Here is a 16,836-nt window from a genome sequence, read left to right on the forward strand (position 1 = left end):
AGCTGATAGCATCCGGTTTCGTGTCAACAAGGATTTTGTATAGAGGGTGTCATATAATAGTGTAATTTCTCAAAAATAAGGACGTCGATTTTACTTAAAACAATACAGATGTCATAAGTGAACTCTTGGTCATCTTGTGCTTTATTTTAACTTTGCGTCGGGTCGGCAGAGTGGAGTAGACGGCCGAAGTATGGGGCTTCTTATGGCCAAATTGTGGAGTTTCTTCTCAAATGAGGGTGAGCATTTGTAGTGCATTTTCGTAGTGTATTTTGGTGTACATGCCATACAATGACCCTCATTTCTTTTGTGTGGGTTCTGTTCCTATAAATGTCTGATAACCTTTGTTCTTTAGTTTTCTTTCGAGAAAACATTGCTGATGCTTATTTCTGTGAGTGACGAAGATTAAAAGTCCATCTATGATTATGATCCTGACTCCTGATGAATGTCATGAGTCATGACAAATTTTATTCATTCACTTCAGCTTTCAGGACATTTGTCGAATGATGGGACCACGTTACGGGTATTTAAATGTTGATTGTTGTAGGACATTCCCTCTGATCCTTGGGACCTCAACTCAATTCCAGTGGCTAGTATAATGTAGCCACTGGATTTGAGTTGATTGACTTTGTGAGCGTCACCTGATCACAGCTGGCTGTAGCTCACTAGATTGGTCCTAGCGAAGATTGGATCAACTGGACGAATAGAATTTTTTTAATTTTTAAAGGAACTGTACAGTGCAGTTTTCTTGTTCATAGGAGGTCAAGTACTGTGTGATACATATATTCATGGTATAATGGTGAAATAGGCTGAGGGTTTCTTACAGTCTTTCAATTCAATGGTTCTAAACTGGAACAGAACAATCAAGACAATATCAGTCATTTGAGAGGTCGATACGTAGTGTTGCTGTTGTCAGTTGAAGTATTGTACCAGAGTTGTCTGGAGGGATGGTAAAAACTTGTTTGAATTGCAGTGGTTGCACCAAGAGTTGTCTTTTACTCCTGTTGACAAAAGTGCTCATGCTCCCCTCAACGACAATCGTTTTAGTTTAATCGTTTTTGGTTGAATATATAATTACACATAAGACTGGGCTGAAGCCCTTGTGATCATGGCATGATGGTTTACCAGCAGAACCTGTACTGCTGGCACCAGTTTGATGTGTCTCAAGTTGGCCCTATGCACCTTAATTCAAGGACCAGGGCGCATACCTCGGTCACTAGATGTGAGAATGTAAGCTCTACTTGTACACCATATCAACTCACATCGATTAGGCCAACGAGTCTCATAGCCCCAGGCAAATCTTGTTTGCTTTCACATTCTCTTTTTGTTTGGTCAAGATTGAAATGGAAATTTCTTCACCCATACTTTCCAAATTTGTCTTTGTTCATGGTCAAAAAGTGAAATGACCAGCTAAATCCCAAATCTAAATAGTGCCCACACATTCTGTGCATGGTACCGGTAATTGAAATTGAAGGGTAAGGAGATTTCTGAAACAGGTGTTGTGTCCCGAGATGAAATCAGGAGAAATTGTAGGCGTACAAAGTTGTAGATTCCGTTTTGGTGACTTGAAGGAACGCCTTCATTGTCAAAATGCCCTCCTGGCCTCTGTCATCACATTCTAAGATACCACTAACCCCCCTTGCCTTGCATGTACTGTACATGTATGTTTGAAAGAGATTCTAGTCTTAATGGCATTGTAATGCTCGTCATGTTCAGCTATGACACAGCTATAAATAAAATCCAGGTTAGCCTTGTGATGGCAGATGTGGTTAGATGTAGTCCTTCAGAATTTCTGATGTCTGGGTTGAAATAAGATGTTGTGTTTATTAGACATGTTTAGAAATAGACATTGATGAGGTTAAGGTCTTCTAGGGTGTAAATAATGGTAAAGTCTTCTCTGTGCACTAATAGAGGAATTACAGTGTATGATGCATGTGTCAGATAAGAACTGGTTTATCAATTGTTTCTGTGAGGGCAGTGAAATAGAAACTAGTCCTTGTGACAGCTATAAATAGAATCCAGGGTAGCCTTCCATGATATATACAAACATTAAAAAACCCTGTTACTGTCGCAATGGCGATTAGGCTAGGAGGATATAACTACAATACAACTTGGTTCCCCTTGTGCTCAGCTTTACATTCAAATTCCCCTGTTCTCGGCCGGTTTTTGGGGGGGGTTGTAGCAATCCTCGGTGAGTTATCTCAATTTGTTATGTTGATGCATTGTTCCTGATGACCCCTCAACTACCCTCACAATTCAGACATCATGGGAGGTGATTCAGGTATCACGCATCCATTGTCATGTAACGATTTTTAATTACTCCAAGTGCTGAGGATTTGAACTAATCGCTAATCAGTTGTAAGGGAGCCTCTTCAGTAATTACTGAGGTGAATGTCATCCAGGAAGAGTCAGAGGCAATGTGCAGTAAAGCGCAGTAACATGTTGCTATATCAATAAGCTCTAAAGTAATGTGTGCGAATTTCACAATAGAATCCATTAGAAGTTATCATATAACAACCTGATCACCATCAAACCATGTGTTGATATTGGCCAGAATATTTTCAACAAAATCGATCAATATTACGATAAAGAAATCGACACAGCAATTGCCTCAGTGCAGTGTTATGTGCTATAAAGGGCTGGGTTTACTTTGCTCCTTTTTTAAATGTTTCCATCTGCTATGGTAAAGTTGGTGCAGTCTCCATCACAATCAGCTGAACAGACGCTGCTTCGTCAAATGTTTTCGGGCTATCCCTGCATGAGTGTCATGATATCATGTACACCACCAATCAAACTGTTCAGCATTTCAAGCATTGGCACTTGTGATATCCACTGGAATTAAACAGGAGTGTAGGCCTATATAAGTTAAATGCATACTGGCATCATTCATTATTGTCTTGCTCTGGAATTTTGATTGATCAATGCCATCAGTAATAGATTATAATTTGGTCTACTTCAGGCCTTATCTCCTCCTTTTTACAGGATTTGTTGATGATTCTTACATCACAGCTTTCCTGGTTCAAGTTCATTTTGTCCAACCATATTCTCACAGGTCATTTTGGATTTGAATGATGTATTGTCTCTATGGTAATACTGTATGGTGTGTCATCATTTCTTGCCTGTGCTCTGCAGATTCTGAAACTTGACGAATGTAAAACATGACACCTTGTTATCACCATGGAAAGTGTGGGGACTAGCACCTTCGAGTGGGTTACTCTGAGCTAGCGCTGAGTGTCCAGTGTTTAAGATCTTGACAATGTACACATGAGTGTTTCCATGGCTACATGAAGTTGCTGACTAAATTCCCCGCAGTTGAGGCCCACCAGGCAGCCCACAGAAGAAGACGTCTCAAAAAACTCTTAAAATGTTGTCTTTTGTTTGTTTGATGCTGAGTGAAAGTGTTCAATGCCAGGAGGTCAAATGATTTTAGTGAACAGAATTCTCTTTTGGGCAGTGAAAGAAATGGCACCATGGGCTAAAATCATTTCCAGCAGATACCAATTCAGTGATGTCTCTTATCGTAAATTCTCCTTTGCAGAAATCCCAAGAGGGGAATAACTGAGAGCAGAGAACACTAGCTGTTCTCAGAGAAATTGACCAGCTCAGCTGGCGAAGAGCCATCCATTCGGAAGTGCAGATTGGAAGGTTTCAGGTTATGGTGATCAGCCCCCTTAAACTCCAGGTTTTGTCCTGTTGATTGGTGACGGGTAGAGCTGAAGGTATTTGATTCCTTTCCATAAGCTTGACACTATTCCTAATATATTTAGTATATGTTTCTTTTCAGAGCACAAGGTGATAATCGTTGGGTTAGATAATGCAGGAAAAACAACAATACTCTATCAGTTGTAAGTAAAAGATTTTGTCCAGCATGTCCAAGGACTTGGGAGGGGGCCAATTTCTCCACATCAGTAAAATTCAGTTCAGTACAATCCGAATGCATGCTCGTCATGCTGTGTTGTGCGGCATACAGAATGTTAGAGACCAGTTCCACGAAAATGGCCACTTTGCTGTTATTGGCCAGAGAATCAGCCTGTCGTGTAAATTTTGGTCAAAACACTTAAGGAGGAATATGAAGTTTAGTGTATACAAATTAAAGTTTAGTTTTCTAAATCCACCCAGGGCCATACTGGACCGAGAAAACCGAAAAAAGAGTAAAAAATCGCCGGGTAGCTACTCGTGTAGGGGGCTCCAAAACCATGACCCGCTGTAAGTCGAACCTTACCCATCAAAGACTGAATGAAAAGTGGCTTTTTGAAAACTGGTTTTCATATCAAGTTCCTGTAGATGACTTGTTCATCTGGCCTTATGGGGACTGTGACGTTTTATCCCCTCAGTCCAGTATGGGCATAAGGGTTGACCCTTTTCCCCCGAAAAATTCTTATCAAGCAGTTTGATCTATCCATGAGAGTACATCTTTGAAAAAGGACCCTGAACATGTGTATATGTTGTGTTTATATTTGTAAACTTTTGGTTATGTTTGTTGAAATCTGAGAGAGAAATGTACAGTCCTTGGTGGGTTAAAAGGGCTATTCCCTCTAGAACTTACTAAAAGTACAATGTTTCAGGTCCTACCGATCAATCAGTTACAGTATACCCCCATCACCACCAACATCTCCATTACCTTTGCCATTGATTTGAAGGGACCTGAAACACTTTATTCAATCTTGGTTCAGGAAGACTTTTTCTTTTGCAGTCCAAGCGTCTTCTTCAGTTTTGGTGGCTGAATTTTGTATCTTTATTTATTTATTGATTGTTATGCACTTCTGGCTCTGAAACAGTGAAAGCAAAAGTACATTTACTGGCGTAACTTGAGTTGGGTATATTTTGCTTGATAATTTAATGTTGTGAGTCTTAAAAAATGAGATGCATCATTGAAAGTTGAGAATGTACAGACATGACATGGCTAAAAACAAGGGTTTTTTGAAGACAATATTATGAAATAATCAATGTTGGCAAAATATAGTTTTGTACTCGCTGACACGGCGCGAGACATACAGAACTGTGTGTGTTGTTCCAGGAGCTGTCTGGTTCATTTAAAAGTATCTATTGACTGTGGAGAAGTGTTGATTTTGATGGGCAGGAGATGAAGTACAGTCATGTTCTCCAGATAACAGCTCCTAAGTATCCTGGTTGGTGATTGAAATCTTGTTTAGTCTTTGCATCGGAGCCAAGTTGAAGTGACATTTTCATGCTAAGATTATGAAAGTTCTTAGGATCAATCGATCAGCACATAGTCAACATGTCACTTCCATTTGTTGCTCTGGCAGCAGATGTCGCAAGGATCTCGAGGAAGAACTCTCGGAAACTCTCATCACAGCACTGCACCATCCCTGCATGATCAAACAATGTAAGAACAACCAAATAAATATGAAAAACATTGACTTTCTCATCTCCTAATGAGCATGATGCACGAAGCAATGTGGCAGGAGACATATCCTGTGTGTGATAATACTTCAAAGACATCCCTTGCTCGACCCAATATCATGATTACAATGTATGGATGTGGGCGTCAGTGGTGGTTCTAATGAAAGTGCTTGACTGGTGCAGCAAGAGTATGGTGAGTTGGAGTTATCAAAGGAAAGTTTTGCCCGTATCTTGAAGTGTTTTAAACGTTCAAGACGTGTCAAAAATCCTTTTGTGCCTTCCTCCAATATCACTATTTGCATACCTTCCTGAGCCATCTTTTGAACTAGCCCTGTCGAGAGAAATAAAGTGCTGGCAGACAAGTGATTTTTGCAGCTGAAGGACAAAAGACCACTTCAGCCTTTTGTCAGTTTGTGTTGCAGCTAGAACTTCTCAACTCAGACACAAAGACAAGATCAAGAGAAAGAGCTAAATTTGTTCATCAAATAATTATTGTGATAAATTAGGAAAGTCTATTCTGGATGTGCCCTGTTCATTCAAGCTTTGTGGACTGATCTATTCAGAGAAATAGCCATCTTTGCCCCAAGAGGTTCCCTTTGTAGCTAAGAGGCAGGAATGTTTTTGTATCGACTGTTCAAGATACAGGAGACACTACCAATCCTGTGGTCACGACCTTGTATCATTCCAGTCGAGTTGAGAACGTAACTGCGTTTGAGCAGTGTGGACTAATGTCAGCATCAGGCAAAAAACATGAAGCTTTGTGCTGCACAAACTCATGCACCAACATGACCAAGAGAAAAGAAAGAGCCTCTTGAACAGACAATTTAAAAGTTACTTCAATAAACAGATGTCTCTCCTGGGCTATGAGTCCGACCAGGTATACCTAGCACCTTTGGGTCCAACTTTAAGAAGAAGAGTTTGGGCATCTGCCTTGCCTAATTCCCCTTGATGAAGACAAGAGGAACCTTTATGATGCTGCTCTGGACCCCAGAACATCACACTGGTCCCAACTGAACAGTACATCATGCTCTTCCTTCATTGATCTCATATGAAACAGTCTGTCGCCTGCCACGAGAAAGAATGCCTTGTAGTAGTGCAGAGTTATCACATCATTGTCATCTGAAACCCATTTTCCAATAACCCTGAACTTTGACCTTCAAGAAATAAAACATGAATAAATGTACAAAACATTGCTGTCAAGATTTATCACCAGGCAACTAAATCTTGAGTTGTATAGATTATCAAAAATCAATGATCGGGAACAATACTCTACCTAAACCATCAGAGAGTTTGGATCAGCAGTAAAAAAACAATACCCTTTTATAAATAATATATCAGGTCAGCTTTGTTCAATTTCTAATTTGCTGAGTTTTCTTTAGTTTATCCATTGATCATTGTTTATTATTTTGTTAGCTTTATGGGGTATCTTCGTCAGCACCAGTGCTGTTGAGGTGCAGCGATTTACGTTTCATTCATTCAAAGATCATGGTCCAGCAAAGTGACATAGCCAAGGTCACAAGGGATAAGAATCCACATCAGTAACGAACCCGAGTGGTTCAGATCATGAGTGCCACCACTTGAAGCCTCCCTTCTATTGCAAACCTCATTTATTGAATATTGATATTATTCAGCCTGATGAACGAGGTCGTACACACCACTCCAACGATCGGCAGCAATGTAGAAGAGGTGGTTTGGAAGAATATACATTTCTTGATGTGGGATATTGGTGGACAAGAAACGCTACGGTCGTCATGGAATACTTATTATACAAATGCAGAGGTAGGTTGAAAAAATGGAATAGGGCTGAGTGTTAATGCTGAATCTCTGATTATTTGAATTTTACTAAATATGTGTTCTAAGACATGTAAGAGGCTTAGAACTGAACTTGGATTGTAAATGGGTAAAAAAACAGCACTGAATTAGGAGTGTGACTGTGAGATAATGAAGCGTAGGACAATACTGTCAGGCATGAAGTTTCTTGTGGTATAAGAATCCCTCCCAACACCCTGGTCGTGACTGTCACTCAGTTTCAAGCATGCCCTGGGACTCCCTGTGGAAACGTCACTTAGTGTCAAGTTCATTGGAGTAGATCACCAAAACATAGCCTACTCTATGCAGAAATTCTCAAATCGTCATTGGCCTGGCCAATTCTATTGATTATACTGGTAGTTTGCCCAGCATGTCATGAGTGACCCAGTGACCTGCACATGATTACAGTGCAGAGTCGGACCTTGTTCAACAGTCCTTCAACTGTTTCAAAATAATCTCATAGGTCTTGCCTAATTTAATGACATGTACAAACAGACATGCTGTGCTTTAAAACTAGCGTCAATATTATTCTAAAATGAAAGATTACCCACCCTAACACAACCAGCCTGATAAGTGCCTTGGTATCCCGTTTACCTCATGTTACATTGTCTTATGTAGAATACAGTGTCAAAGAGGTGGTCAAAGTCTAATCGGAATTGGTCGCTGGCAAGTAACCAAAGGCATCACCAGCACTAGCAGATTAAAAAACTGAACTGCCTTAACAACACCATTCGACCATTCTTTGCGTGTCAGATGCAAATAAGAGCATGCATTGGAAACATAGGCATCAAAATTCAAATGTAAAATGTGCTTTTCTTCTTTCCAGTGTGTAATAGTGGTGATAGACAGTACAGACCGTGAGAGGTTACCAATCACAAAACAAGAATTATACAATATGCTAGCGAACGAGGTGAGTCCTGTATCAATCAGACAGGGTTTCATTTCATTCAGTATCAAGTACCCCTCTACTCTTCATCAATTGCTTGGTTGAGTAGGCCCAATCATTGCTGAAAAACATTCATATGATGGAAATCTGTGTGCAGTTCTTGATTGACATCAACAGTAGAAGATATAATACCCTTGGTCAGCTGATAACATGAGGATGCTCATTATCATGAAGCTACACTTTCAGGGCTTTGTTTTTCAGGATCTCCGAAAAGCAAAGGTGCTGGTATTTGCCAATAAGCAGGACTTAAAAGACCGTGCCATGTCTTCATCAGAAATCTCTCAACAGCTCAACTTGACATCTATAAAGGATCACGGGTGGCACATACAAGCGTGCTGCGCTCTATCAGGGGCAGGGTAAGTAGTGGTGGCCTCTGGGGGTAAGACTTTAGGCTGTATGGAAGTCAAGTCCATTGGTTATCTTGATGTCTGTTTGGGTTAGTAGTGGTGCCATCTGGGGGCTGGACTTTAAACTACAGTTCTTACAGAAATGAAGTTGTTTATCTGTTTTGCAGGTTATATCAAGGCCTTGAATGGATAGCCAACCAGATAAGAAGGTGACCGGCCTGCAACTCTCAGGTTCAAGACATTTTAATGTAATGTGCATCGGGTCTGAAGGAGATATGGTGCCTGTGGGCGTTGGTCATCATAGAGACATTACTGGTCACCATAGAGACAATACTGGTCGCAGATCGTGTGCAGGAATCGCCAAGTGTGGTTATGCAATGGTGAAAGCGCTCTTTGGACGTAGACACCCAGTTTCCCAGTTGACCGATGTTAACACTGGAAGATGTTGGGTTGAATGGGCAGTCTTTCTGTGTGTGACTCCAAGAATATGAATTTGGACCCTGTTGGGTTGAGCTGACTTTCAGGGAAGCAGTTCACATTGATTCATCCGGCAAAACTAAAAGGATCACGGTCAGCAGTTACCACCTCTGTGCTGTTGTGGTTTTAGGATTTGACGTCGAGCTGAAGGTATTGGTTGTCTCACTACCGCGAGGATTGAGCTCAAATGCAAGCCAAAACCAGGGGGGGGGGCAGCTGGGGGTTTGGGTCAAAATGAGAGCTTCACCAGAGCCAGAGCTGTGTTGAGTGAGACAGCCAGAACCTCCAGTTCAGCAGTCACTTCTAGTCCAACTGGTTGGCCTCAGAATTGACAGTTTCCCCTTTCGGGTTCTTGCCTGTCTGAAGTTTTCCACAATACTAGAGCCTCTCAGTCAAAGAATCTGATCAATGGTGTATAAAGTTGACTGAATTGTACTGACTCTCTGTATCAACAGGTTTTAGGTGCCTGCTGTGACATTTTTTGTACGCATGTGAAATTTCTGCAGATAATGAAGACAGTCCTCACCATCAACTAGCAGTTGTTATTCCTGCAAACTGCAATAATCACTGTTGCTATGTGTGACAATAAGATAGAACTGATGAAGTTTTGAGAAAGTAAATTACGTTGTTTTTTTTGGCCTTGAGTCTCTCTTTCCTTGTGTAGAAACTTGCATGTTATGAAAGTTCCCTGAATTTAGAAAACCTTCCATGTTTCAGTATTTCCTTTTACTCATTGAATGCAGTACTCACCAAATTGACACACTGGACCACAAAAGGGCCAAATCAGTGGCCCCTGAAGTCACTTACAGTTGTGACTTTAACCTGGAAAGGAATGAGGGTTCAGCCATCATCTCCTGTAAATATGGCAGGCAGGTTCATGTGCCTATGAGTGTCATAATAATCTGTAAATATGGTTTCAATGCCCTCTCCCCCTTACAGGTTCAGTTTGTAAGAATAAGTACAAGCACTAGAGCATGTGCTGATTTTAGTGCAATTTTCTATTCTTTTGTTAATTAGTCCTTGTATCTTATTATTTATGTTATGTTGTGCTGGCGATGCGTTATCAGCCTCGGTCTTGATTCTTTTGTGGGAGATGGATAATGGGCACAAATACCTGGGAAGGATAATCGATTGTAAAGATGACACCCGGTACTCACATCAGTGGTAATGCCATGGTAGCCAGAAAGTGATGGACCAGGACCAGTGTGATAAAACAATGTTCCCTTGTTCCGCTGACTTGTATGTTGGCTGTCCAGGTTGTGTTGGACAGGAATCTAAAAGTGTCGTCTCTTGTTTCAAAATTGCACAACTTTGGTTCAGACCTGACCCACCCTGGTGATTTTCTTCCAATCAAAAGTTCTGTTGCCAATCTGACTAGGCTACCTTTGGTTTCTTTATGCTGGGCAGTTTCTATCCTGATCTAGAGTGTCTGCCTTGCTCATAATATCCAGGGTAAGTGCTTTCAGTCGACGTTTAAGTGGAAGTTGGTCGCTCTCATGTATTACTATTCTCCATGCCTCCTTTGTGACTTATTGTGTTTTCTAAAATAAATATCGTAGATGGAATTTTTGTCGTTTTTGTATGCTGAGGAAGATCATCGCCGGATAATTTGTGCTGCTGGCAGGTTTTGAGTTGTCCTATTGTCCTATTCAATGGAAGATGACAGAAATGAGATATGTGATATTCATCCAACGATCCAAGTGCACGTCCGCAAGATCCATCGGAGTTTTTCAATACTCGAGGTCGTGGTTTGCCTTTGTGGTGTTGAGCCCTCGGGGCATTGTCCAGGTCAACCGCATCCTCGGCCATACCAGAGCGTCAGATGACTGATGTACCAATGCCAGCCGGGGTATTATCCAGAAAAACTTGGCGAGGTTGGAGCTCATAGAGGATCTATGGTTTCAAGAATCAGCTGATGATGCAAGGCTTTGCTATGTGTCATCCTTGATTTGTTTAACGGTCTGACGAGAACAAGAGCTTTGTTTGGGATTTCTTGATGAGTTATGAGGCAGGGGATGCTCTCTGGGAGATGGTTCGGAAACACCAGCACTGTAGACAAACTACAATGAGAACAGAACTGCCACAGACGCACTGATGTATTCGACATACATTTTAAGTTCTTGATAACTTCAGAAGGACCATTATCTTCAAAATATTTGTGTAAAACGTACCCGATTTGAAATACCTTACTATGTATTTCTACCATTGGTTGAGTTTCCAAGCTTTGTCCTTGAAATTATATAATTTAGTTTGAGGTAAATATGAAAGGTATCTTGGATATTGATTCATAACATGAAATGGCTACATGTAGAACCAAATTAAGAACACATCAAGTCGTAACTGTGCAGTGCAATTCTAACACTACCCTCTGCCAGCTGGTTATCTGGTCAGGTTGGGAAGACCTTGACACAACCTAGAAATTACACGGTTACCACCACTAATAAACTTTCGAGACGAAAGGACAGACTACGTGACAACCAACCTCTTCCAGCTGGTTATCTGGTCAGGTTGGGAAGACATTGATACAACCTTTAAAGGGTCTTAGCTGTACAAGACAACATTACCCCTGCGATCTACATGGGTGATACAAGACAACTGATTTGGTTGTACCATGGTAATCATCTCACAAGGACGGACAATGGAACAACCAACCTCTGCCAGCTGGTTATCTGATCTCACGAGCCTGGTTGTACCCAATATCTACCTGATAACTCTTTAAGTACAACTTGAGTACTACTTGGGACACAGTCATCTTAGAAGACAGGTGAATCCTCCCAAATTCCTCATGTAGAACGTGCCACCAAAAATACATCAATATAGCCAGGTCAGGACCAGGCTTGGCCCAGGGTGGCTCACTGAACTAGGGAAGCAAGACCCAAAAAATTATTCACTTTTTGTTTTTATTGCTTTTTTTTCATTTACTTAATTTTTTTAATAATAAATTAAATGTACACAATAGTACGAGCCTACCTGTAAAAAAAAACTCGCTGCCGGAACGTCCTCCAAGCTGATATATCCGTACGACACTCATCTTCTTTGGTGCTGCCATCTGAGCTAAGAAAATGGAACTAGGCAATTACTAAAAATTAAAAATATCACCCGTTTTTAGGGCGGGGACGATTTACAGCTGGAACCCCTGAACCAGCTCCCTCAGATCCGTCATTTATCAAGTCAAAGCAAGCATGAACCTGGTTTAATCTGTGGTTTATCTTATTAATACACTACCTAACGAGTCCTTTATATACTGTTGTATAATAGTTATCTGGTCTACATCTTACAAATTAGCGTAACCTCTCTAATGTGTATTTACCAACTTTGCAAACAATGGTTGAGACAATGGTGAAATCCCAAGGTGTACTGTAACAGTGACAAACAGGAATATTGCTTCAAATCTGCCAAGGGTTTGTGGATGAAAATGTGACTCCTGAGGGTTGAAAGTGGGTAGAAGGCCAGGGGCAGGGGTAGACGGGAGTGAGAACTCTGGCCTTATGATAGTCATCCTCGGTCATCTTGAAGTCACTATCACTATCAGGTTTTCGGTTCTTTCATGACAGACTCCTTCATGAATATGATGATGAATACTTGTTTCATCATCTCTGCCTCAGCTTACAATATTTGAACGAAATTTCATGGACATCAGATAGAAACCAATGCAGAAGCATACACTGCTTCTCCGCATCAAAATTATTGAAGAGATACAGCAACTGTTCCTTGACCAATCCATGACTCATCATTATATAACATTATATAACAATTCATGGCAGGAATTCAGCAACACATTGAGTTCATTCGATCTAATCCACTAATCCACTAATCCACATACCCATATTGCACCAAGTGTAATGAACCCAGTAAGACAGGTAAACCTGACACAGTAGGTGGTGTCTGTAGTGCAACAGCAGATGTCAAGGAGGAAGGCCTTGGAGTGCAACAAATCTGACCTATTATAAACATCCAGCTGAGAGGCATTCCACCTATTTTGCTCATCTTTCGCTAACGGGGTCTGGCTGTCATGACCAGGCCGAATCAGTCCTGGCTGCTCCACCGTGTTGACAACATGATGAGAGTGATGAGACAGTCACAGCCAAGCCAAATCAGTCTCGGCTGCTCTGCCAAGTTGTCTACATGGTGAAAGAGATGAGAGACAGTCACAGCCAGGCCAAATCAGTCTTGGCTGCTCTGCCAAGTTGTCTACATGGTGAAAGAGATGAGAGACAGTCACAGTCAGGCCAAATCAGTCTTGGCTGCTCTGCCAAGTTGTCTATATGGTGAGAGAGATGAGACAGTCACAGCCAGGCCGCATCAATCTTCGCCGCACTGCCTTGTTGTTAATAAGGCGAGAGAGATGAGACAGTCAGAGCCAGGCCGAATCAGTTCTGGCTGCTCCACCGTGTTGACAATAATTATGGTGAAAGAGATGAGACAGTCACAGCCAGGCCAAATCAGTCTTGGCTGCTCTGCCAAGTTGTCAACATGGTGAGAGAGATGAGGCAGTCACAGCCAGGCCGAATCAGTCCTGGCTGCTCCACCGTGTTGACAACATGATGAGAGAGATGAGGAAGTCACAGCCAGGCCGAATCAATCCTGGCTGCTCCACCGTGCTGACAACATGATGAGAGAGGTGAGGAAGTCACAGCCAGGCCGAATCAATCCTGGCTGCTCCACCGTACTGACAACATGATGCAAGTGATGAGACAGTCACAGCCAGGCCACATCAATCTTCGCCGCACTGTCTAGTTGTTAATATGGCGAGAGAGATGAGACAGTCACAGCCAGGCCGAATCAGTTCTGGCTGCTCCACCGTGTTGACAATAATTATGGTGAAAGAGATGAGACAGTCACAGCCAGGCCAAATCAGACTTGGCTGCTCTGCCAAGTTGTCAACATGGTGAGAGAGATGAGGAAGTCACAGCCAGGCCGAATCAGTCCTGGCTGCTCCACCGTGTTGACAACATGATGAGAGAGATGAGGAAGTCACACACTCTCTGGCAACATGGTGAGCTATGAAGGAAGGGCACACCCAGAAGAGATATGGTGAACTACTGTCTCATTGCATTTGCAAGAACGTCTTTTTAAAAAAAATGCATTGGGAATTCACCAGTTTGTTTGTATAAGAAATACATTGACATGCCATACAGCAAGTCAAGAAAGACAAATGCGTCATATTTTGTATAACCTATGTGTTTAAGATGCAGGCAGAGTGTCTTATTTTAATTTTCGGCACCACACCATTGTTTGTTTCACTCAAGTACAAATCTCGGGTATTTTTCATTTGTGGTAAATTAGAATTTCCAGGGTATTTTCACTGGAGATGACTACCACTGCACCCTGGTGGCAGTCTCCGGAGAAACTTGACCCCCAGTCAGAGTACTGGTGTCAGAAAAGATCTGGCGTACCATGAAAACTCTGACTGGCCTTTTGGGGAACCTCACCTTTTGGCCATCCCTGTGTGTGATCAGGCATGCCATCCGTGTTCCAGATTGACTGGCACATGGCCCAACCCTGGTCCTGGGAATACAACCTGGCCGTGACGGCATAATTTCTCTGGCAAGCCTCGGTCCTCATCTGGTATACCACCCCTCACCAATGTCTTGCCGCACCTGGGCCAACCATGGCCCGTATGAGCACGAACGAGCTTGGTCCAACCCTGGCTAGGCTCGAATCAGGTCTTCATATTACTCCCACTCAACTTATTATGGTCAGAAATCTGACAAAGTAAAGATACGGTGGGATGTTAACCCTACTTGAGCGATATTTGTGCTTTAAACCTGGCCTGGTTGTGACCGTCTCATCTCTCTCACCATGCTGTCAACACAGTGGAGCAGCCAGGACTGATTCGGCGTGGCTGTGACCGTCTCATCTCTCTCACCCTGTTCACAACTTGGCAGAGCAGCACAGACTGATGTGGCCTGGCTGTGACTGTCTCATCTAGCTCTCATCATGTTGTCAACACGGTGGAGCAGCCAGGACTGATTCGGCCTGGCTGTGACCGTCCTATCTCTCTAATCATGCTGTCAACACGATAGAGCAGCCAGGGATTCGGCCTTGCTGTGACTGTCTCATCACTCTCACCATGTTGACAACTTAGCAGAGCAGCCTGGGGAATAAACATCAAGGCTCCGAGGGATATGAAACTGCTAGACTGGTCCATCACTTCTTTTCAAACTATGAAAGAAATGATACATCTCAGCTGTGTATTTTGCTTTTGATATTTCAAAGCACTGATACTCATTCTATAGCTTAATAATGTTAGACCCTTCCAATGTCTCCTGTTGCCATCTGTTGGTGTTGGTTGAAAGTACAAAAATCAGGAATACCACATCAAAAGAATCATTTAATTTATGAAGACAATGTAACTTTTCAAATCTTAATACATGAGACATTTCTTTGATATATCTACTATGACATCTTCTCCGATATATTTCTAAATATCATACCATAGAAGAGGTATGATTACCAGAAAATATCAAAATGTCCAAAATGTAAACCATGGGAAATTTTTAACTTTTTTGAAATATATGACCACATCTTCCATTACAACCTGGACCTAGTCAAGTGGTGTCTCACTGCTTGAAGGGAGTCGGGTTATATTTTCCCTAAACAGCTTCTCTTCATTGGGTTGCTACGACTCTAACTCGTCCAGGCCTAGTTCCCCGAAGTTTCTGTAGGGGGATTTCTGCTCATGCGCTCATTCGTGTTTCCCGCGTTAGGAACTGACAGTGGCGTCTCCTTTGATCACTAGGCAGAATTACCACACTGCCTCCATACGATGTGTTTATCGAGGATGTAACAAACCGCCGTAAAATGGGTGCGATCAGTGGAAAGTTGAGTGGGACTCCTTCATCTTTCTTGTCGATTTCTTGGATTATACTTGCGTTATGGGGTTAGTTTTGATAGAGGCGTAATCTAATAGTAGAGTTCCAAAAAGTTGGGATGTAAGTATTTTGTGTGGTTTTGTGGTAATCTTTGTTCAAACTTTCAAATATGCATTTCAGATTTCTATATATCTCTAGCCTTGGCTATCATGCATGATGCTAGCCTATGTACATTTTGTAGGGTACGTGCTATGATGATGGTAAGGCCACATAAAAAATTTGCTTGATTCTCATCAGAACATGGGTGAACATTTTTACTACCAGGGCAATTTGTAATTTTATAATTTAAAATTTTTTTGGTATAGTACTAGTAGAGTCACGCAGCGAAATCCGATCCATTTCATAATTAATACGCGTAATTTATATTTGTTGTGGCTCAATATTATGCTACCAAATGTTCTTGGCCAATAGCGTAACTCGATTCACATCATGTGATTTCAAGTCATCACATCGTATCGGATCCAAAAAGCAATAACGGATCCAAAAAATGTCGTAACGGATCCTAAAACTAGGTTTTAATCCAATCAAAATGAAGTTTACAAATGATCTTGGATGGTCGTCGATTGATTTCTTTGCCAAGACATTTGGTTGCATAATATAGCAAATAGTGGATGTTTCAGTATATTGAATGATGGACCATACTATTACTACACTCCGCCATGCATCTGACAGCGAGATTACGAGTGCTACACTGCTGATATGATATGCCATTTGATGAAAATCACACAATAAGAATATGCTTTTTCGACCACCTACATTTAGGCCTAATTATACGGCTGAACTTAATAAACCAAATTTTCACATTCTCGGTGCGTTTTCCTAGACATAGCTTGTAATATTTTGTTTCAGGGATTTTGATGAATGCCGGGGTGAAGTGAGTGATGTGGAAGTGGACAGTGATGGGGATGAGACTGAGGTTGATGAGCTTGGGGCGTGGTTAGGACAACTTGACAGCCTCACTGCGGTAGGTCTTCTTTATTATGCACTCCATCTTATCCGAGGGTGCCAGTCATGGATGTAA

The 16,836-nt window shown here is 41.8% G+C and overlaps 2 protein-coding genes across 3 annotated transcripts in view; both read left to right on the forward strand.

Annotated features, from left to right (window-relative positions):
* The first annotated feature begins 12 nt into the window (after positions 1–12).
* Positions 13–10,505, forward strand: LOC135500098 (ADP-ribosylation factor-like protein 5B). Its single transcript, XM_064791267.1, has 6 exons — positions 13–236; positions 3,782–3,842; positions 6,993–7,140; positions 7,997–8,080; positions 8,318–8,472; positions 8,631–10,505. Exons 1-6 carry the CDS (start codon positions 191–193, stop codon positions 8,674–8,676), a joined length of 540 nt encoding a protein of 179 aa, XP_064647337.1. The 5' UTR covers positions 13–190; the 3' UTR covers positions 8,677–10,505.
* A 5,236-nt stretch (positions 10,506–15,741) lies between these two features.
* Positions 15,742–16,836, forward strand: part of LOC135500117 (uncharacterized) — a 46,101-nt gene continuing 45,006 nt past the window's right edge. For both annotated transcript variants that reach the window (XM_064791330.1, XM_064791333.1), the window contains exons 1-2: positions 15,742–15,875; positions 16,665–16,779. In XM_064791330.1, the coding sequence (XP_064647400.1) occupies positions 15,874–15,875; positions 16,665–16,779 (117 nt within the window). In that variant the 5' untranslated portion in view covers positions 15,742–15,873. The remainder of the gene's footprint in view (positions 15,876–16,664; positions 16,780–16,836) is intronic.

Source organism: Lineus longissimus, chromosome 16, assembly GCF_910592395.1.
Source record: "Lineus longissimus chromosome 16, tnLinLong1.2, whole genome shotgun sequence".
NCBI lineage: Eukaryota > Metazoa > Nemertea > Pilidiophora > Heteronemertea > Lineidae > Lineus > Lineus longissimus.

Coding starts and splice junctions, on each gene's coding strand:
- LOC135500098 (XM_064791267.1), top strand. CDS start 191: ATGGGGCTTCTTATGGCCAAATTGTGGAGTTTCTTCTCAAATGAGG. Junction 237..3,781: donor GAGTTTCTTCTCAAATGAGG/GTGAGCATTTGT, acceptor GTTTCTTTTCAG/AGCACAAGGTGATAATCGTT. Junction 7,141..7,996: donor CTTATTATACAAATGCAGAG/GTAGGTTGAAAA, acceptor TCTTCTTTCCAG/TGTGTAATAGTGGTGATAGA.